The 22,454-nt window shown below is 50.9% G+C and overlaps 1 protein-coding gene across 2 annotated transcripts in view; it reads left to right on the top strand.

The window, feature by feature from the left end:
- AOX2 (aldehyde oxidase 2) overlaps nt 1-22,454 on the top strand; it is a 79,430-nt gene that overhangs the window by 17,603 nt on the left and 39,373 nt on the right. The window contains exons 9-19 of one of the 2 annotated variants that reach the window (XM_089328021.1): nt 3,296-3,447; nt 6,535-6,628; nt 9,185-9,294; nt 10,650-10,834; nt 11,520-11,703; nt 13,366-13,458; nt 14,559-14,728; nt 16,056-16,170; nt 17,955-18,077; nt 21,275-21,371; nt 22,083-22,207. In XM_089328021.1, coding sequence (XP_089184147.1) covers nt 3,296-3,447; nt 6,535-6,628; nt 9,185-9,294; nt 10,650-10,834; nt 11,520-11,703; nt 13,366-13,458; nt 14,559-14,728; nt 16,056-16,170; nt 17,955-18,077; nt 21,275-21,371; nt 22,083-22,207 — 1,448 coding nt within the window. The remainder of the gene's footprint in view (nt 1-3,295; nt 3,448-6,534; nt 6,629-9,184; nt 9,295-10,649; nt 10,835-11,519; nt 11,704-13,365; nt 13,459-14,558; nt 14,729-16,055; nt 16,171-17,954; nt 18,078-21,274; nt 21,372-22,082; nt 22,208-22,454) is intronic. The other variant, NM_001297488.1, reaches the window with a different exon arrangement.

The following is a 22,454-nucleotide window of genomic DNA, read 5'->3' as shown; positions in this document are numbered from 1 at the left end:
TCAAACTCCTGAAGTAACCCAGGCCTTCCTTATAGATGAAGAAACTGAGATGCAAAAAATGGAAGCAGATTCACCCCAGCTCCCCAGTCTGGCCGGTGGTCAGCTGCAGCACGCCCCGCCCCCAAGTCCAAAGCTGGCAGCCACTGCCTGCTCCCTTTTCCACCCTGCCCAGCCCAGAGGCCAGTCCCACTGGCTGTCTGCACCCACTGCTGGGTTAGCTTCTGCAGCTGAAACGAAGCCAGATCCAGAAATCTGAGTAAGCAAACAATGCACCATCCTCCAGGCCTCTTAAAATTAAAGCATGAGTGCCCTCTAGTGGCTCCTGGAGAAGTCGCTTTGCCTCTCACAGTTTTCCCAAGGCCCAGGAGAGTGAAGGACACTGCGGAGAGGGGCAGGCCGGGAGGAATGTGGTAGAGCCATCCTGGCCACCCTGCACCCCCAGCAGCTGCCCCAGGAAATAAACTCCTGGAAGAGCTTTAATCTTTAATCAAATGCATATCTAAATTTTCCATGTTCGTCCATATCACCTACACATTTGGCTCAGTATACTTGTTTTTTTTTTTTTTTTCCTCAAAATCTTCAGTAAGCACTCCAGAAAGTCACTGTATAACAGTCCATAGGCCCAGGAACTCCAAAAAGCATGGGGTAAAAATGAAATCCCCTTTCTGAAACTCATACTTGAAGCCATTTCTAATGCCACTGAAATGTAAACTAAGTTTTGTGCTGAAGGATGGAATAAAATATGAATAGAGTATACTTGATCTAGCAGGTGAGATGCCCTCATCCCAAATGACAATGCCTGGGTTCAATTCCCAGCCTCAGCTCCTGACCCAGCACCTGCTAATGCAGACCCTGGAAGGCAGCAGTTGTGGCATAGGTCATTAGGTTCCGGCAACTCTTGTGGGAGACCTGGATTGAATTCCTGGCTCCCGGCTTTGGCCCCAGCCAAGTCCTAAACATCACAGGCACTGAGGAGCTCTCTCTGTCTTTCTCTACCTCTCCAATAAATAATAATCCAGTATAACCCACCACAAAGTGATATGATTTTTTTTTTTTTTTGACAGGCAGAGTGGACAGTGAGAGAGAGAGACAGAGAGAAAGGTCTTCCTTTTGCCGTTGGTTCACCTTCCAATGGCTGCCACGGCTGGCACACCGCGCTGATCCGATGGCAGGAGTCAGGTACTTATCCTGGTCTCCCATGGGGTGCAGGGCCCAAGGACTTGGGCCATCCTCCACTGCACTGCCTGGCCACAGCAGAGAGCTGGCCTGGAAGAGGGGCAACCGGGACAGAATCCGAAAGTGAAATGATATTATGAGCAATGGAAATTGCCAAGTGATAGCCTCACAATGGATCCATGTGGCCTCAGCCCAATTTGAAAGCTTAGGAGAACCCAGACAATAGAGTAGACAGTTGGCATTTCACTCTCGACTGGGACTTACTTGCTCTTTCCTATTTATGCCAAATCAGAGCCAGTTGTGCTGGTCTGTGTGATGCTTCTGACCTTAATAATAAAACTAAGTCTGTTTCTGAATAAGGCTCTGAATCTAATTAAGTGAAAGACAAGCTTAGCTTTCCTAGCACTTCTACAAAGACAAAACCAGAATTTTTGCAGAAGTTAAAGACCAGGCTCCAGTAGAACATGGGAGGGGGAAGCAACAGACCTCGGCTGGCAGGCCCAGGGCGGAAGCAGAGCCCACGTTACAGTGCGCTTTTTATAGATGTTGAGTCAGGGACAGGGTGAGCACTCCAGGCTAAGACATCTAGGGAGGGGGGACAGCTCAGTTCCTGTTAGACAAGGCTTGCTTAACATGCAGATAATAGGAGCAGCCAGTGGTTTTCCTAATCAATTAAGTTAGATGCAATGAGGGAAGCCGTAGGGGTGTTGTGTATGTTGGCAAGGGTAGGGAAGGTATTGTGCCAAGTCCCTTTTTAATATTGATAAAACACAGCCATGTGGAGGGTGAAATATTCTCAAAGATTAATCAACAAGAGAAAAGGCAAAGCCCAACTGGAACCGTGCTAAAAACAGACCAACTACACTTAGACCCCTGCCCTGCAAGTGATGTCAACTCAAACCCTACAGGTTAGAGTATTGTTCTGCAAACCCCAAGGAACTCTGGGTGCTGATTTTTAAAGGTGCCTGAGTCATCAGTGAGTACTGCAATTTGAAGACTGATTAGAACTCTTTCATCCTACACTGAAGTTCCTGTTATTATCCTGCCAATCCTCCAAAGTATGGATGCAGCTGTTGCCAATGGTTTGAATTATTTCCTGGCCAGTTAGCAAATAGTCTTGCTCTACCCCCTGGATGCTGTCTCACTGCCTCCCGGGTCCCTCCCTGGAAACCCCAAACTCTGTAAACTCAATAATGCCCAACATAATGCCTGACACAACTCCTTGTATTGGGCTCTGTCTTTTCTGACCAGCTGTTGTTCCTCGCAGGACTAATTATTGAAGACTTTTGAGTACCAAGTACAAAACCTGCCGTCAAAGCATTTTGTCTAGACAGTGGCCTGAAGATCTGAATGAACTTTGCCTTTATTCAGTATTAAATGATTTATTTGTTTGTTTTTATTTGAAAAGCAGGAAGGAACAAAGATTTTCCATCCACTGATTCACTCCCCAAATGTCCACAGTAGCCTGAGCTGGGTCAGGGCAATGCCAGGAGCCAGGAACTCAATCCAGGTTTCCCATATGGGTGGCAGGGATCCAAGGACTTGAGCCATCACCTGCTACCTCCCAGGGTGTGCATCATCCAGAAGCTGGATCAGTAGCTAAGAAGCCAGGACTCAAGCCCAGACACTCTGATATGGAATGTGGGCATCTTAAACACTGCGCCAAATGTCCACCCAGATCTTTGTCATTATCTCAATGCTATCAGATTTATCCCCTTTAACCACAAAGCAACTTCTCACAGCTTCACCACCATCAGACAAGAAGGGATCTTAGAAAGTTCTGGTAGGTTCTACCACCAGAGCGTTGTTACTGTCATTCATTCTTGCTAGCCTCCATTTGTCCAAAGAAGAATGTGGACTAGCTCAGAAATTCCCAAATCCTGCGATACACACAGGAAAACACACCACCTAGGGAGCCTTTTAAAAAGTCCTCTGCCCGGGGATGCTGGTCTGGTTGATCTGGGAGTTTTGAGCTCCCTGTGATTCTCTCTGCAGCCAGCAAGACAAAGTCCTACACAGGCTGAACACCAAGGCCCCGGTGCCATGGTTATGGTTCAACTGTTTCTCCACCCCCACCCCCAGCACCACCACCACCACTCAAAGACTACTTTCTTGCCAGGTCTAACGATTGGGGCTGGCTGCAGCCTGGCGCAGGTGAAGGACATCTTGGTTGAGAGGATATCTGAGCTCCCGGAGGAGAAAACCCAGACCTACCGAGCCCTCGTAAGGCACCTGCAGTCTCTGGCGGGCCAGCAGATCCGGAATCTGGCGGTAGGCCCCTGCTTTCAACCACCGCACACACCCAGTGCCTCCTGATCTCGCTGAAATGGTGAACTAGCCATGGGTAGAATCTGGACAATTGATGCAAAAGGCACAGTAAATAAATACTTGAAACTAGTGAACACCTTCATAAAGTATTTAAAAGAGAACCCAAAATCGAGTTCCTTAGAGCAGTTTCATAGAGAAGAACGTCATGGTTGTGCGGATCTTGGGGGAAAAGTGTGTCCAGCTTGATTCTCAGACTGCACTGGCAAAAGTATAGAATCTACAACGGGGAAGGTAGCCTGCTCTTCTCTGGATGGTTCAAACCACTGGAGGAAAGGATAAGGAGAAAAGAAAAAGAGACATTGCTTGGTTTCCAAAACATGTATGTTCCCTCTCCTGTGTACCCCAAATGGTATTTTAGAAATTCCTGGGACACGAGGAATCTGGGAGGACAGGTCTCCTTTGAAAAAGCTGTCAAGTCCAACGTGTTCTGTGCCCCGTCTGGGGCTAGGCCTGGACACGCCGGAGCCTGGCCAGGAGGTGGTGGCTGGAGGGTGAGGGTTGGAGACCACATCTGAAAGAGGAACGGCTGCATGACGACAGCCAAAGGGAACACAAGAGCTGCCACCGAATATCTATACACTCAGGAGGGACAGGTGCCACCACACGGGATCACACAGGATAGTCCCAGGGTGACCCATGGGTGAGCCTGCGAGGGGAAGCAATTTCAGCTCAGGGAAAACAAGGGAACTTCAAAACTGAGCTGCTGATAGAAGAAGGATTCCCTGTTCCTGGCTGTGTTCCAGCCCAGACCACAGCAGCACATGGGCAGTCACTGGACATTCCGTCACTCGTGGGTAGCAGGGTACTGAGATGAGGGGCTGGCTGTCTCCTTCCCAGTTCTGGGATGCTACAGGCTCAATCGGATCCAGGAGAAGTAGGCCAGGAAGTCGAGGGGCAATCTTCCACCAATGGTGTGGATGCCCCTGAACCCTGGCCCTTGCAGAGCCCGCGGGAGATGAGGCTGAGATTCTGTGGGCCCACGGCAGCATGGCCATCTCTGGGGCCATCTGCACTGTGGCCACGTCCGAGCTGGGTAGCGGGGAGAGCAGAACTGGCTGCGGAGCCTCGCTGCTTGGGCTCGTACCCAGGCCTGTTACCGCTTAGCTGGGAGACCACAGTCAAGTATCATCATTTCTCTCCACCTGAGTGTCCGCACCTATAAAAATCTGGAGGAGAAATGGAAATAAAAGATAAGGCCAGGGGCTGGCGCTGTGGCGCAGTGGGTTAATGCCCTGGCCTGAAGCGCCAGCATCCCATATGGGTGCTGGTTCTAGTCCCAGCAGCTCCTCTTCCCATCCAGCTCTCTACTATGGCCTGGGCAAGCAGTAGAAGATGGCCAGTGCTTGGGCCCCTGCACCCAAGTGGGCGACCCGGAGGAAGCTCCTGGCTCCTGGCTTCAGATTGGCGTAGCTCCAGCCATTGCAGCCATCTGGGGAGTGAACCAGAGGATGGAAGACCTCTCTCTCTGCCTTTCCTCTCTCTGTGTAACTCTGACTTTCAAATAAACAAATAAAAATCTTAAAAAAAAAAAAAAAAAGATAAGCCCATTTTGGTGAGGGGGAAAAATGAAATCCACGCATAGTTTTTTCATAATACACATTTCCCATGAACTTTTTTTTTTTAACAGGTAGAGTGGACAGTGAGAGAGAGAGACAGAGAGAAAGGTCTTCCTTTGCTGTTGGTTCACCCTCCAATGGCCGCCGTGGCCAGCGCGCTGCGGCCAGCTCACCGCGCTGATCCGAAGGCAGGAGCCAGGTACTTATCCTGGTCTCCCATGGGGTGCAGGGCCCAAGCACTTGGGCCATCCTCCACCCATGAACTTTTTAAAGATACTTCATATGCATAAATTTAAAAATTTTTATACCAAATAAACATCTCTTTTTTTAAACTTATTTATCTGAAAGAGAGAGAAAGGGAGAGGTCTTCCATCTGCTGGTTCATTTCCCAAATACCCCAAGAGCTGGGGCTGAGCCAGGCTGAATCCAGGAGTCAAGAACTCCGTCCAGGTCTCCCACTGGGTGGCAGGGAACCAACTGCACTTGAGCCACCACCACTGCCTCCCAGGATCTACATTAGCAGGAAGCTAGAGTCAGGAGCCAGAGTCAGTAATTGAACCCAGAAGCTCCAACGAGGGACTTTAACTACCTGGTTAAATGCCCACCCCTCGCTGAGTGGTGTGTGTGTGTGTGTGTGTGTGTGAGTGTGTGTTTGCGAGGCAGAGTTACAGACAGAGAGGAGAGAGAGAGACAGAGAAAGGTCCTCCCTCCATTGGTTCACTCCCCAAATGCCCAAATGGCCGAAATGGCCGGAGCTGTGTCAATCTGAAGCCAGGAGCCAGGTGCTTCCTCCCAGTCTCCCATGAGGGTGCAGGGACCCAAGTACTTGGGCCATCTACTGCTATCCCAGGCCACAGCAGAGCCAGACCGGAAGAGGAACAACTGGGACTAGAACCGGTGCCCATATGGGATGCCAGCGCAGCAAGTGGAGGATTAACCCAGTGTGCCATGACGCCAGCCCCTTGCTGAGTGTTTTTATAATGAATTTGTATTGAATTTCATCAAGTGCTTTTTTTTGTATTTATGGAGAAAATAATTTTCTCCCTCTTTGTTCTGTTCAGTGACTTCTATTGATTTTCTAATGTAAAACTAACTTGGCACTCCTAAAGAAATTCCACTGGATCATATCTTACATATCTCTATATATTGCAGCTCCAAACACCACCCCCTCCTTATCTTTTCATTCCATTTTTCCAGAAACTTTTTCCACAGCATCAAATGTATCAGGAGGTTAGATAGCAGGCAGACGTACCAAATGCTGGGGAGTCTCAGCCGCCGGCAATGCCTCCTCTGTTCCAAAGGACCCAGCAGGGCCCCCTCGGACACTGAACGGAATCCCCTCTGTGAAGGGGGAAAGGACTAAAGTGGCCCAGAGTCCTCCAGACCCTTTCACAGCCACCGGGAGGACCAAAAGCAGGTGCCTGCGGGGTGGAGGAGTTGCGACAGTGACCGAGCTGTGACCCTCTCTCTTCAGTCCCTAGGAGGACATGTTATAAGCCGCCACTGCTACTCAGACCTGAATCCGATTCTTGCTGTGGGCAATGTGACTCTGAATCTGATATCTGAAGGTAAGCCACCCTGGGCCACTCTGGACTGCACCTAAAAGTCTCTGGTCTCTTTTTAGAGTTTAAGGAATTGCTCTACATCAGAAGCCAGGTCCCTGGTACTTGGTTCACCAAGGGGAGTCCAGGCACATTGCTGCAAGGGGTGGCTGGCGATTCCTTCTGACACCACACACAGGTGCCAGTGCACACACACACAGCTCACTCACACGTGTTAGCCCACATGTCTGTGCTTGGCCAGGGAACACGGGGTGGTGTACGGAGGCTGAGATGAGCACGAGCTTGCAGCGAGCACCCCCTCTGCGGCCTGAGGGACAGCCCACTGCCTCCTCCTCCTCTTCATGGACCTTTCTCCACCAACAGGGGCTGAGACCTCTGCCACACACCCTCTAAGTGCCCCTTTTCCCTCCCGTTGCCATGTCTGATGAGGACACATAGCTGACATTGTGGGTTCCAGGGGGCACGGATGGTCAATGGCTGGCTGAAGGGAGCAGTCAGAGGCAGCTCCCTGGTAAACCTCCCTTCCTTCCAGTGCACCCACGGTGCCTTCAACTGCTCTGCAGGTGTTAATGCCCTTGCAGCCCGGGGCTAACCACGTGCCGGGCTGTGCTGGCCACCTCACACATCTCAGATCCACTCAACCCCCAAGTAAGGTAGCTCATCAGGGGAGGGCTTCACCTTAGTTCATTAGAGTTGCTATAACAAAATCCCTGAGAATGGGTACTTTATAAAGAAGAAAAATGTATTTCTTGGGAGGTTGAAAACTTCAAGGTTAATGTACCAACACTTAGTGTCTGGGGAGGGCTTCTGGCTCCATTATCCCATGGTAGAAGGTAGGAGGGCAAGAGAGCCCTTTTATAATGGCACCCTCAAGGCATATGCACTTCCTGCAGGTCCCACCCTTTAAATACTGTTACAGTGGCATTGAATTCAACACAGGTTTTGGAAGAGATAAACACTCCAGCCATGGCAGGTGTGAACCCCAGTCTGCCTGACTTCCCGACCAGAGTACTTACCTCTTCTCCCTGGGCCTCCAGCCCTAAAATGTCCCTTCTGTTTCTCTCCATCCCTCACTTACAACCCATCCAATACCTCCTTTCCTACTCACTGTGGGTGGCCGCCAGCTCCTGTGGACTGAAGCGCCCCAGGCTTGCAGGGAGCAGGGTAGCAATCGCAGCCTTGGCCCCTGTGGATTTCCAAGGTGCAGCCAAGCAGGAATGGGCGCTGGACCCACCCCGAGATATCTGTGGACCACACTGTGCACTCCTTCAGTGCAGGGAATTCAGACTCTCGTGGCCCAGGAAAGGCGTCCACCCCCGCGGCTCTCAGCCTCTCCCTCCTGACGGAGCCAAGCTTTTTGCTGAGTCAGGCTTATGGGCTGGGACAGCCCCAGTGTGTACCCCCAAGGACTACAACAGGAGCAGCTGGGACCGAGGCACCAGGATGGTGAGGGCAGCTCCCCTGAGCACCCCTCATCCAAAAATCCAAACCCCAAATCCGCCATTGTTGAGCACTCACACGATGCCACAGTGGAAAGTTCTACAGGCGCACGAAAAATCCCCTTCAGGCTCTGTGCATCACATGCATATGAGACAGAAATGCATTCTGGGTTAGACTTGGTCCTATCCCCCAAGATATCTCATTATGTATATGCAGATATTGAAAAATCCAGAAAAGACCCTGAAACGTGAAACAGTTCTGGGCCCAAGCGTATAGAAGGAGGCACGCTCACCCAGCAGTAGCGGTGGCAGTGACAGCAGAGCTGTTGCGATGTCCTGGGGTCTTGGCCGTTACCTTCTGCTTATGGGCTCTGCCTTCCCAGCTCAGCCGAAGAGCACATCCCCCACCCCGGCACGAAGCAGCACGCAGCTCGCCTGCGCCTGCGCAGCAGCAGGGCACGCGGCCAGGCAAAGATCAGCACGGGCTCCTTTGGGGCAGCCCTGCCTCCCCCACTGCTCCACTCATGGTCCAGCCAGCTCGGCATTGATGGCGCCAGGGGTCTCACGTCAGAGGCCCAGGGCCATCGTGTGATCGCCGCGTGGTGCCCCCTGGGGGGTCCACGTGGCTTTTGAAAGCCAGCTCTGATCCCTAGGAGTTGACAGCTGGGCTGGGAGGAGCGTGAAGCGAGCGTGAATAGTTCAGTTTGTTATAAAAGTACAAAGTACCTCTCGCAGGAGCTGACGGTGGCAAGAACCTAATGCCCAGCTGATGACGAGGGCTCTGCGAGGTGTGGAAACAGAGCCCGGGTTAGCTTCAGCCGTGCCCGATGCCTCGATGGTCAGTGCTGGGCGCGTTCTGTGAGTGCGTAGGGAGCCAGCCTGGGTTGCAAGAGGAAAGCCCCCCTCCCCCCAACCCGGGGAAGGTTCGCAGAGCGCCTGAGCCGATAAGAGAAGGCCAAGCATCAGGAGCAGCTGCCCCTTCCTGTGGCGGGAACGGGACCCCCGCGGCTGTGTCACAGCCCAGGCCCCTGCAGAGGAAGCTGATCCTTTCTTCTCCGCGGCGTCCTCTCGCGGTGGCCGTGGGGACCGTGCCGAGATGCCGGGATGCCATTTTCTCCCGCAGATGGAGCGCGGCGCACTCCCCTGGATGAACATTTCCTGGCTGGCTTGGCGAGCGCGGACCCCAAGCCGCAGGAAATCTTGGAGTCCGTGTACATCCCTCACTCGCAAAAGGTAACAATTCCACGGGCTCCTTCTCAGGGTCATTTTTCCCTTTGTATAACTGAGCCCAGCCCATCGTTAGAAATCTGAAAACACGTGGCAGGATGACAACTCTGCCCTGAAAACCCGTTTCCTGTCCCACTGAGGACTGGCCCAGCACCGAGGCCCTGTGCCAGCTGCGAGCAGGCTTCGCCCGGGTGTGGATTTGCGGGGGGTTGTTGTTGTGGGGTGCGGCCTGCAGAGGGCCTGTGCTCATGCTTCCACACCCGCTCAGGTCCACGGGTTCAAGCCCTGGCTGTGGGGTGGGGCTTCTCACTGCACCCACAGAGGGATGGGGTCTAGGGCTTGGCCCTCCACCCTCCACGCCAGCCAGCCCAGTGGCATTTGGGAGCATGAAGGCTTCCAGTTGTCAGCATCTGTGTGACCATGCAGCTGGCTACAGAGGTGGCCTCTGGTCTCAACCCCAGCTCCCTGTGCCTCTCCACAAAGCTGCAGCTGAAACCCAAAGGACAGTGTTTGCAAAGAAAGGCATTACAGGACACACCACACACACACACACACACAGAGAGAGAGAGAGAGAGAGAGAGACTCACAGCAATCAAAAGCCAGCAAGTCTTAGGTTAGTTAGACTTTAGTTAGTTAGCTTTCAGCTCTGGGTGACCTGTGTTGGTGTTTCCTTTGGAATGGAAACTTGGGAATGTGCTGCCATTCAGGCGCACGTGTGTGGCCAGGCAGCAGACACGAAATGAGGCAGATGCAAGCAGGAAGCCCCTTGGGACAGTGCAGATGGGTGTGCCCCTGGCCAAGGGTCATCCTCATTGCTCTGACCTCGGCCCGCCAGGTCCTGGCACCAAGGGGGCAGCTGAGGGCAGCTTGTGCCTCTTACTCCCAGCACCAGACTCCCTGGCCCCTGACTAGAAAGTTCTCTTGGCTCCCTATGAGCTTTGCCAAAAGGGAGAGTGCTCATTTCTACAAACCAAGAAATGTGCTAGGCCTCCTCAGCCTGGAAGCAAAGCACCTTTAAAAGCCCCTGTGTTAGGAGGGTTCCTCCTCCCCCACAGCAGACAAGGGCCACTGGAGACTGGAGGGAGTGACACGCGGGGGTGTTTCTGGGTGGGTGTGTTTCCTGGCCTCAGAGCAAAAGCGAATGGGATCTGAGTTCCTTGAGGGTGTCCAGGGCCCTGGGAACAGGCCGGGGAAGGATGTCATGCTCACGTTGAACAGGAGGCAGCCAAGTGTCCTCTCCTTGTGCCAGCTGTCCTCATGCATGTCCCCTTAGATTGCATCTCAGTGATTAATCAGAGACACCAAGAGGCAGAACCCATGCCCTTGGCGTTAATAACCCCAGATGGTTTCTGTCTTCACAGTGGGAATTCGTGTCAGCCTTCCGACAGGCTCAGTGCCAGCAGAACGCCCTGCCCGACGTAACTGCCAGCATGCGTGTGCTTTTCAGAGAAGGCACAGACACCGTAGAGGACCTGAGCATTGCCTATGGAGGCGTGGGGGCCGCCCCCATCATCGCGCGAAAATCCTGCCAACAGCTCCTGGGGAGGTGAGCCACAGGGCCTGCATCCTGGGAAAGAAACTTGACCTGGAGACAAACAACTGGGAATCTGGCTCTGGCAAGAGCTGAGCACGGCCTGGGAAGATGGGAACTCCTACAGACAAAATCACTGTTGGTTCTCCCTGTAATTTTGCTGAATGAATTAAATCTGAATTGATTTCAACTCATTAGGTGCCTCTCTTGGAGTGGGGGAGCCCACAAAAAAGGCCCAGCCCGACAGCAGTCCAGATGTGGTTTCTTCCCCTCCAGCCTTTATTTTCTTGGGCAGATCCACACTCCAGCAAGCCCACACGGGGCAGCACCCCAGGCTCTCACTGTGGGAGTGCACCCATTCCTTCCTCAGTATTCCAGTCTGAGTCTCGTTCAGTTCATAGTGAGATTGGCCCCTGTGGTGTGTCTCTGATACCTGGTTCTAGCATGTTCTGGCTCCAGATGTGCACGGCCTATGCTACAGTGAAACAAGTGCTGTTCTCTTCCTGCTATGACCATTAGCCCCTCAATGCAGTCTCTCCAGGCCTTGGTTTTCTTGAGAAGCCTGATTAGCTGATTCTGCACTCTGTCCCACCGAACAAAGGGAACTCGGAGGTCTCTGAAACATCGCTGTCCAGTATCCACCCTCTGCTGTGCAATGGACTCTGGCTCTAACTGATCCTCTCGGCTCCAACCCTCTTAGGCGCTGGAATGAGCTGATGCTGGATGAGGCTTGCAGGCTGCTTCTGGAGGAAGTCCGCCTCATGGGCTCGGCTCCAGGTGGCCGGGTAGAATTCAAGAGGACCCTGGTGGTCAGCTTCTTCTTCAAATTCTACCTGGAGGTTTTGCAGGAGCTGAAGAAGCTGGCAAAGCTGTGCTCTGTGCTTGTAAGTGCCCTCATGAATGAGCTGGCTAGGGCTGCCATGACAAAGAACCACAGAAATGCAGCATCTCCTGACGCTGGAGGCCGAAATCCACAGGGTCAGTGCGTCCACAGGGTCCACAGGGTCGGTGTCCACAGGGTGTGTGCCTTCTGTGGGTCGGTGCCTTTGGAGGGCTCCTAGGGAGACTGTCCCGTGCCTCTCACCTAGCTTCTCAGGGTTGCTGGCAAACTCAAGTGTTTCTTAGCTTGCAGAAGCATCATGCTGATCTCTGCTATCTCGTGATATATGTGATATATCAATGGTATAGCCACGTTGCCCTTTCTAGTAAGAACACCGGTTATATTGGATAACAGCCCATCCTAATGACTTCATTTTAACTTGAGTGCCACTTTAGTAGAGCCCCTACCTTATTTGCATGAGGTCACGTTCCAAGGCACTGGGAGGTAGGACATCAAGGTCTACATTGGGGAGGGACATCAGGGCAGCCCATTTGGCTTTAATGTTCTTGTAGCCATGAGCCCACAGCTGTCTGGTAACTTCTGCAAACTGTGGGCATTGTGTGCCATGGCTTGTCTCCTGCTTTGGATCAGGCCTTGTCACTTCCTCCCAGGATTGAGCCACAAGGGGTCCATGAGGCCTTCAGCCCCTTAATGTCTACTGCATGCCCTGAGTGCTAAAACATCACGGTGCCTCTGCTTCCAGCTTGCCATCTTTTCCTTTCAGAATTCACCTTATTGGAGTACCATGGATGTATAACAAGTGCACCTGTTACCATTCGGGGCATTGTGACACCACCAGCTCAACCAAGATAGAAATAACTTCTATTACCCCAGAAAGTAACCCTGTGGCCCCTTCATGTCACCATCCCACCCCTGCTGGGACAGTCCCTGACCTGCTGTGTAGTCCTGTAGATTCATTTTGCCCATTCTAGAATTTTATACCCAATATGAGTTGTGAAATAAAATCTCATTTTTAAAAAGACCAAAAGTGATGTGAATGCTAATATTGAAATAATTTTCTAACTGTAAACTTTTGGAATAAGTTAATCAAAGTAAAGCATTCTCATTCTCTCTCTTCTTCCGCCCCTCCCCTGACCACCATTCCCCTGTTCCCCAGCCGCACCCACCATAGTCCACTGTTCCTAGATCATCTAAGTTCCATTGTCCCGGATGGGGACCTCACTAACCAACCTCATCCCCCAGGACAACCTTGCTGCCATTTAACTTCTGCTTCAGGACACCTGCTATGTTTCAGTGACATCCCGAAGAGCTGGCCCAATTTTACTGCTCTCCCAGTAAAGCTGAATTCCTGAGATAAGCAATCAGGATTGGGACCTGTTTGTAGAAAACAGACTCCTGCTTATTCCAGACTTTATCCAGCTCAAAGCGCCCTCTTCCCCGGCTCAGTGACAGGGCTCCCGCCCTCTGTGATGACATGAGGATCAGATCCAGACCAGGCAGTCCAGCTCCTCACTGTGTGCTTGGTGGGTTGGGGTGGGGGGATGGGCAGGGTTAGCAAGAATTATAAATAAACAAGTGAAACCTAAGAGGTGATATGGATTTTGGTTATCCAGGCCTCTAGGATACCTTAGCCTAGTCATGGTCTTGTAAACCAGCTAAATCCAGACTAACCAGCTCCTCTTCATTGTCTTGGATCCTCTCTCAGGACAGCCGTCATCATCCTGAGATTGCAGACCGGTTCCTAAGTGCACTACAAGATTTCCCAGTCACAGTGCCCCAGGGAGTGCAAATGTACCAGGTCAGTGAGTTGAACGTGATGGAAACCTAGAAATGAAGAGATAAGTTCAGCCTCTGCAGAGCCAGTCAGATCTCAGGTTGGGGGGCTTGTTCTGACTTTCTAGTTGCTGCTAGCACTTGGCTGGTGCATGATCTACGTTAGGGAGGCACTGGGATCCAAGGTCAGGCCCCGGTTGCCGCTGGATGGACTCCAGGTTGAACCAACTGCCTGACGAATCAGCAGACTAACGATTGTGGTCTTTTCACAGTGGTGTTCTTGGGTAATTTGCTTGATATTTACTCAGAAGAGCAGCTGAGCCAGGAAGTTCAGCCTCTAGCCCTGATTGCAAATGTTTAATCTCCGGTCAGCAAACAAGAACCCTGCAAACAACTGAACTCAGCCTTCTGGAAGGAGAATTTAGCAATCACTGTTCTCACTGGAGCATATCCCCTCTCCTAACCCACCTCTGCAAACACAGACATGCATGCATACCAATGAGCGTGCACACCCACACACACATGCACACACACGCTCGCACACACCCCCTGAGAAGAACCCCAGAATAAGCACTCTTTGCCTTTTCTGAAACTCCACTCACAGGAGCAGCCAGGGCACCCTGCTCTAGATCTGGGAGGATATCATTGCCAAGCCCCACCCACTACCAGCCGTGCCAGCTTCTGGCTTGGATACTGGGCACCCCTCCCCACCCTCAGGAACTGTATCACATTAGATCTTGTCGCCATGATCCTTTTCACATGGGCCAGTTGATCACTGGGAACGTGAGGGAGCAGGCAGGGAGGCCGCCTGAGCTCCTGGAGAAGGGGGTGTGGGACGCCGCTTGGGAAATGAAGATAGCAAAAGGAGGAGCTGGGGTGCTCCTTCACCCACCTGGCCATGTTGCCAGAGGTCGGCCCGTCTGGGGCATTTCCACAGAACTGACGTGACAGTTCCCCAGCCTGGTTACATCATTAAACGGTCACACAACCGTCCAACACACTCCAGCGTTCACCGCCCAAGGGTGATGATCTGATTTCCCAATCCTGAGTCAGGAGTGTTGCTGACGGGCCAGGCCACTTCTGAGGATTACCGGCTTCTAGGGCAATTCTTGTCTCCCTCCGTAGAGTGTGGATTCTCAGCAACCTCTCCAAGATCCAGTTGGACGCCCCATCATGCACCTGTCGGGTCTGAAACATGCCACAGGCGAAGCTGAATTTTGTGATGACATCCCCATGGTGGATAAGGAACTTTTCATGGCTTTGGTGACCAGTACCAGGGCTCACGCCAAAATCATGTAAGTCAATGAAATAGTCTCCAAAGCCTTCTAAAAGCCCACCTGGGGAGTCCTCAGCAGAATGTACCCTATAAGATCCTGACCCTACAGCTCCTAACATGGAAAGAATACAGAATAGACCACTGGGGCTGGCACTATGGTGCAGGTAAAGCCACCGCCTGCAGTGCCGGCATCCCATATGGACACCAGTTCAAATCCCGGCTGCTCCATCTCTGATCCAGCTCTCTTCTATGGCGTAGGAAAGCAGTAGAAGATGGCCCTTGCACCCACGTATGAGACCCGGAAGAAGTTCCTGGCTCCTGGCTTCAGATCAGTGCAGCTCCGGCCATTGTGGCCAACTGGGGAATGACCAGTGGATGGAAGACATCTGTCTCTCTCTCTCTCTCTCTCTCTCCTCTCTTTCTTTCTCTCTTTCTGCCTCTCCTTCTCTCTGTGCGTAACTCTGAATTTCAAATAAATAAGTAAATCTTTAAAAAAGACCATCAACACAATACCAAGTAGAACAAAGCAAAGTCACTGGAAATGACCATCATGAGCGAGAATAAAAACCACAGTTATGGGCCCCTTGTTTTGATCCTAACTCCATAAAACCTCATCTCCCTGCTGTATCCTCAGGCGTGGCTTTAAGGAGCAGCTCTGATATAAGGCTGATATTCAGCTGGCGAGAAAACCTTGTCATGCCTACCTCACTACCAAAGGGTGAATGGCCACTGTCCTAAGCTTCCGAAGAATGTCCCTTGTCACAGCTGCACTGCCCATTTCCCTGTACCCTATCCCCTCTGGCAGCTGAAGTGTTACCCCCTGGCCCAGCAAGATATCGCCTGGATCCTGCTTCATGGCAGGTACATTCTCAGTGACCAAGGCCTAGGCTGATTTGTTGCCATATATATATTTTTTAAAGATTTATTTATTTGTTTGAAAGGCAGAGTTACAGAGAGGCAGGGGCAGAGGCAGAGGCAGAGAGAGGTCTTCCATCTGCTAGGTCACTCCCCAGATGACCAAAACTGCTGGAGCCGTGACAATCCGGAGCCAGGAGCTGGGAGTTTCTTCCAGCTCTCCCACACAGGTGCAGGGGCTGGAGGACTTGGGCCATTTTCTACTGCTTTCCCAGGCCATAGCAGAGAGCTTGATCAGAAGAGGAGCAGCCAGGCCTCAAACTGGTGCCCATATGTGACGCTAGTGCCGCAGGCTGGGGCTTTAACCCTCTGCACCACAGCATCAGCCTGCTATATATCTTTCTTTTCAGCTGTACCATATCCCTCCCTCATGTCTGGGACCCTGACAGCTTTGCTTTTCCACTCCTCATATATCATCTCTCTTTTTTCAGATCAATAGATTTGTCTGAGGCCCTCGAACTACCAGAGGTGGTTGATGTGATAACAGCTGATGACATTCCAGGCACCAACGGTGCTGAAGATGACAAATTACTGGCTGTGGACAAGGTAGGTATGGAACATGCCTTGTGCAGGTCATTACCAAGGTGCCACCTCCAGCCAGTTTCCTGTCCCCTCCCTGAGCCTTCCGCCGCTGGCAGGTGGAAACATCAAGTCTTCAAGCCCCCCTCCACCCAGGCATCTTTATTCAGCCCTGAATAAAGGTTCTGGAGATAACACAGTGACAGGAAACTTACTGAGGAAAAGCAGAAAGTCCTAATTCTGACACTGAGTCTCCTTGAGTCCTCTTACCTCCTTCTGCAGGGTAAGCCCATCAAAACAACTGATCTGTATCAGGATAGAATACCCTAGAAAGATCTAGAAAGAAGAATACAAAAAAATACAGCCACTGCCACTTGTTGACACTGAACTCCCTCCCTTGCTGCCCCCCCATGTCCCATTTTTAATAACGTTGCTCTTGCCCTTTGACCTTTCCATTCAAACTCAACAACCATCCAGTGAGCTCTTGATTTTGGAACTAGACTGGCTCAGTTCGTGTTCCCTCACTTCCGCTTGCGAGCTCTATCCCCCTGGGATTTCTTATCTGTCAAAAGGGAATCAGCACCACACCCGTGTTGCTGTGTCACCGTGAGATTTGAGTTCTGAGCACACCTGAAGCGCTCAGGACCTGTCTGGCGTGTGATGGCTCTCGGGAAGTGCCAGCTAGGATTGCTCCATCTGCGAAAGTTTCACGCAGACTTTCGCCCCCAGCCTTGGAATGAACCTCTGGCGTTTGGCATCTACTCCTGATGAAGAGCTCTGATAAGAGATGTGTTCATCTGCTCAGGCTGCCATAATATGATGAATTTGTTTGTTTGAAAGGCAGAGCAATGGAGCAAGAGGGACACACATACACACACACAGAGGTCTTCCATCCATTGGTTCACTCCCCAAATGGCCACAAACAGCCAGGGCTAAACCAGGCCAAAGCCAGGAGCCAAGAACTCCATCCTGGTGTCCCGCCTAGGTGGCAGAGGACATCTGCTGCTTTCCCAGGTGCAGTACAGGAAGCTGGATCAGAAGTGGAGTAGCGGGGCCAGTGCTGTGGCGTAGTGGGTAAAGCCACTGCCTGCAGTGCCTGCATCCCATATGGGCGCCAGTTCGAGTTCCGGCTCCTCCACTTTCTATCCAGCTCTCTGCTATGGCCTGGGAAAGCAGTAGAAGATGGTCCAAGTCCTTGGGCCCCTGCACCTGCGTGGGAGACCTGGAAGAAGCTCCTGGCTCCTGGCTTCGGATTGGAGCAGCTCCAGCCATTGTGGCCATCTGGGGAGTGACCCAGAAGATGGAAGACCTCTCTCTCTCTCTCTCTCTCTCTCTCTCTGCCTCTCCTTCTCTCTCTATGCAATAAATAAATCTTTAAAAATCTTTAAAAAAAAAAAAAAGTGGATCAGCTAGGACTTGAACTAGTACTCTGGTAGGGCATGTTGGTGTTGCAAGTAGTGGCTTAACCCAGTGAACCACAATACTGCCCCACCCCACCCCCTTAAAATACTTTGAACTCTAAAGTGATACCATGGAGGTGACATGTGTGAACCATGCTCAGCAGAGGACACGATAGTTTCAGGTCATGACCGATCTCCCCTCCACTCTGGGACTAACAGTCACTATGTCAAGTGGCCAATGGAGCCGTCTATACGAATTTGCTTTCCATGAGCTTTTTCTTAGCCAAGTACATGTAGTTGAATGAGGTTCCACTGTGGTTATTACTACTCAACAAGGACATCTAAGACATCAGCCACTGGTAAGATTGGGCTAGGCGGTCTCACCTGGAATTGTCTATCTGAACAATGCAGGTACTTTGTGTGGGCCAGATCATCTGTGCTGTGGTTGCAGAGACAGACGTGCAGGCCACGCGAGCAGCTGGAAAGATCAAGATCACTTATGAGGATCTGGAGCCCATGGTCTTCACCATTGAGGTAAGCCAGGCCAGCCGGTCTCACCCTAAGGCTGTAGAAACAAACGGCCCTTGTAAATATATCTAACCTAAGATTAAGTCAAGGATCGCTTGTATCTGTGGCTTTGGCCTGCTCTGGGAAAATCGGCTTTCTCTGGAAGATGTTATTTGTATGAGTTGAAATTGTTTCTGGCTCCAAGGAAAAAAATAGAAGTTTGTCTTTCAAGTTCAGAAAGTCTATAGGGTGTCTTAGTCTGTTTCGTGCTGCCCTAACAGAATCCCCAGGACTGGGTAATTTATAATAAACAGACATTTCTTTCCCACAGTTCTGGAGTCTGGTAAGTCCAAGATCAAGGGGCCCCCTATGGGGAGCACTTTCTTGCTTTGTCTTCCTGTGGCGGAAGGGCTGTAGTGCACACAAGCATGCATGGGAGGCAGTGAGAAAGCGGGGGCGAGGGTGAGTGAGAGCGTGGCAAACTCACTTTCACAGCATCACTACTTGCAATAACAAGACTATTCCCATAATAACAACATTAAACCACTCGTGCAGGCAGAGCCTCGTGCCCTGCTCCCCTCTTCAAGGCCCCACCTCTCAATGCTGTTGCATTAGGGATTAAGTTTCCAACACGTGAACTTCAGGGGACACATTCAAGCCGCAGCACGCAGGGTTCGATGCGGCAGGGAACCAGTCTCCTCCTCTGTGCCATCACACATGGCTTCCATTCTCTGGGTCACATTTTGGTCCATAATAATTACCGAGGTTCTCACCATTAAACCCACACTCCAGACAGCATGGAGAATGAGCTGATGAAGAAACAATGCCCCCCTGCATCTCCCTTTGCAGTCGGGTGTGTGGCAATGTGCAACCTACACATCGTCCTCTAGCTCATTGGTTAGAACCTGTCATATGCAACACCTCACTGCAAACCAGACTGGGATATGAGGACTTTATTCCAGGAAGCCAAATAGACACTAAAAAGTTGGGAACTCCCATTACTTGGGGAAGATAATGAGAATGAATATTGGGAACAATAAGGTTTTCGAAGCGGAGCTCCAAAGCCATGGGAACGCTCACAATAGAATTCCACAGAAATTTCCGCCCTCACTTCTCGATCTAGATAATGGGGTTTGAATGGAGTTTCCAGGAAAGACAATGGAGTGGGAACAGAAAGTGCAGACATGGACTGGCAAGCGCAGGTTCTGATTCAATGAGGAACAGGATCAGAGTAGCTGAGTTGAGAAAAGCTCGCTTGTTTGACCACAAAAAGCGTTTGAAGGCCCCGGAGAAGTGTTGGAACACCTTTAAGTAGTAGGGATTGCTCAATATTCAAGGTGTTACATGATCCTTGATATTTCTCCACCAAGTCAACCCTGCCCCAGATTCCTGTATGGCAAGTTTGGAAGGAGTCCAGGCCATTTTTCTTGGCTCACTCCCCTTCCACCTTCCTCAAGCAAAAACAACACATGACGAACACACCATGGAAAATTCTGGGACTCAGAATGGTCTCGAATTCTCTCAGAACAAGACTGTGAAGTCAGCAAAAGTTCTGTCAGGGGCAGGTGTTTAGTGCAGTGGTTAAGATGCCAGTGGGGATGCCCATATCCCACATCTGCAGTGTCTGGTTTGATTCCCAGCTCCACTTCCCACCCAGCTGCTTGCCAGTGCACACCCAGGGAGGCAGCAAGTGATGGTCCAAGTACCTGGGTCCCTGCCACCCACATGAGAGACCTGCATTAGGTTCTGGGCTCCTAGTTTTGATCTCATCTGACCCTGGCTGTTGTAGGCATCTGGGGAGTAAACCAGCAAGTTGGAGAGATTTCTCTCTATATATCTAGCTCTTTCTCTGCCTTTCAAATAAATGTAAATAATAATAAATTCTCTGTGACCAGAAGCAGGTAATGAAATAGTCATATCACCAGCACTGATTTATCTGTGAATTCATCCATTTGTTTATGTGGCTATGTATGAAAGGCAGTGTACATTAGTGGCTAAAAGCACAAGTCCCAAAACCACTTACTAGCTGTGTGACCTCAGGCAAGTTACTCCAGCTCTCTGTGCCTTGGTCTCCTTGTCTATAAAATGGTAATAATGCATATAATAATACATATATAATAATAATGGTAATAATGTGTATCTCATGAGGTTGCCGTAAAACTAAATAAGCTAATACATGTAAAGCCCTTAAAACAGTGCCAGGCATGTAGCCAGTGCTCACTAAATACTAGTATGGCATATGTTATGATAAGGTGACACTGTCATATGAAACATTTACCATGTGGCAATAAACATGCCTCCACATGGACCATGCACGTGTGACCTATTGTATCTTAGTATAACAGAAATGAAAAAGTCAACCATACTGTTAATCTCCTGTTGCTTTCAGAAATCAGGGATTCATCACTGGGCAAAAAGTTTCTGAAACTAAGCCTCAGCTAGAAAGCTGCCTCTCTCGTTTATTTGCAGCTGGTTGTGAGGAACCTAAAGTAATTTTAGCCTCTCTAAGCCCCATTTCTTTGCCTAGAAAATGAAGTTCGGAATAAGATCCATATGAGAATCCAGGTAAATACACTGTTAGTGCACAGTGCCTAACATGATGCAAACACTCAGTTGATACGAACTGCTCTCAGTTTCTCAGTATCATCAGAAAGAAAGACAATGGAATCTAAGACCATTGACATCTAAGTGCAGCAGACACAGGTCATTCTGAAATGTGGAAAGAACAGCTTGGGTCTAAATGTTGAGAAAAATCAGCTGTGGGGAAGGCAAGTCCACAGAGCCCCAGAGTGGAGTGCCTCCGGTCTTCATGGGTACAGTCAACACATGTCACTGTCAGAACAAAACACCATGAGGGCTGGCGCTGTGGTGTAGTAGGCTGAGCCTCTGCCTACAGCACCCATATGGGCGTTGGTTCAAGTCCCAGCTGCTCCTCTTCCGATCCAGCTCTCTGCTATGGTGTGGGAAAACAGTAGAGGATGGCCCGAGTCCTTGGGCCCCTGTACTCACATGGGAGACCTGGAAGAAGCTCCTGGATTTGATTGGCACAGCTCTGGCCATTGTGGCCATCTGGGGAGTGAGCCAGCAGATGGAAGACCTCTCTCTCTCTCTCTCTCTGCCTTTCAAATAAAAAAAAAAAAAAATCTTAAAAAAAAAAAAAAGAAAAGAAAAATCCAATGGAAGAAAAAGTAGAGAATGAGCTAATTGTTCCCCCTCTCCTTCAGGACGCCATAAAACACAATTCATTCCTATGCCCTGAAAAAAAACTTGAACAAGGAAATGTCGAGAAGGCATTTGAAAAAGTGGATCAAATTGTTGAAGGTAAGGGGCTGGCTTGCAGCGCAGGGGGTGGAGCCACTGCCTGGGCCACGGACATCCTGTAGTGCTGCCCCACTTCCAACACAGCTCCCTGCCAATGCACCTGGGAAAGCAGCAGAAGATGGCCCAGGTGCTTGGGCCCCTACCACCCATGTGGGAGACCCAGATGCAGCTCCTGGCTCCTGGTTTTGGCCTGGTCCAGCCCTGGTCATTGCAGCCACTGGGGGAGTGAACCAGAGGATGGAAGATCTCTTTCTCTTTCTCCCTCTTGCATTTCAAGTGTTTACATAAACCTTCCTTAAAGATTGTTGGAGGCAGGTGACTCAGGGTGGTTCATAGAGTCCTGGCCTGATTCTAGCCTGAAACAGACACAGAGAGCCTGTGATTTCCCCTGGGAAGCTCACCCTTGGAAGCCTTGGGGCATCGCTGGACTTCTTATCCCTTCTCTCAAATGGTGTGCACGTGTGGGTCATGTCTGGGGTGGGAGGCAGGGAGAGGCAGATTTGGGTTCATCCAGGACAGAGCAAGAGACAGGACCTGGCCCCTTTCACATGCTGCCCAGAGCTGTAACCTCTCAAGCAGCCTGTGCTCGCTTGTTGTAAGACAGGTGCCCGATCCTTGCTTGGGACCGATCCTGGCCAGCCAGTCCACACCTCGCTCGCTGGGGCAGCCTCCAGCCAGCACGCACCTTCCAGAGTTCTCCTGTGTTTACAGGAGAGGTCCACGTTGGCGGACAAGAGCATTTTTATATGGAAACACAAAGAGTGCTTGTAATTCCAAAGGCCGAAGACAAAGAGCTGGACATTCACGTGTCTACCCAGGATCCAGCCCACGTGCAGGTGAGGCTCAGGATCACCCCCCCCACACACACACACACACACACCCGGCAGTCAGCCCCCCCAGCCTCATGGTTGGTGGTCACTTTCCCTGCAGTAACTCAGGATCCGAGCATCGGACATCAACAGAGCAGCTGAGACCTGAGAACCTTTTCTATTTTATTTTTTTCTGGTCTTGTTTAGTAAGTAAGAGAGCAGCCACCGTCTCTTTAGATGGAAAGAGATTTGGGGAGGTGCCTTAGGCTTAGAT

This window comes from Oryctolagus cuniculus, chromosome 3, assembly GCF_051225735.1.
Source record: "Oryctolagus cuniculus isolate XC-2025 breed Fujian yellow rabbit chromosome 3, ASM5122573v1, whole genome shotgun sequence".
NCBI lineage: Eukaryota > Metazoa > Chordata > Mammalia > Lagomorpha > Leporidae > Oryctolagus > Oryctolagus cuniculus.
This window is presented reverse-complemented; position numbering and strand designations above follow the sequence as displayed.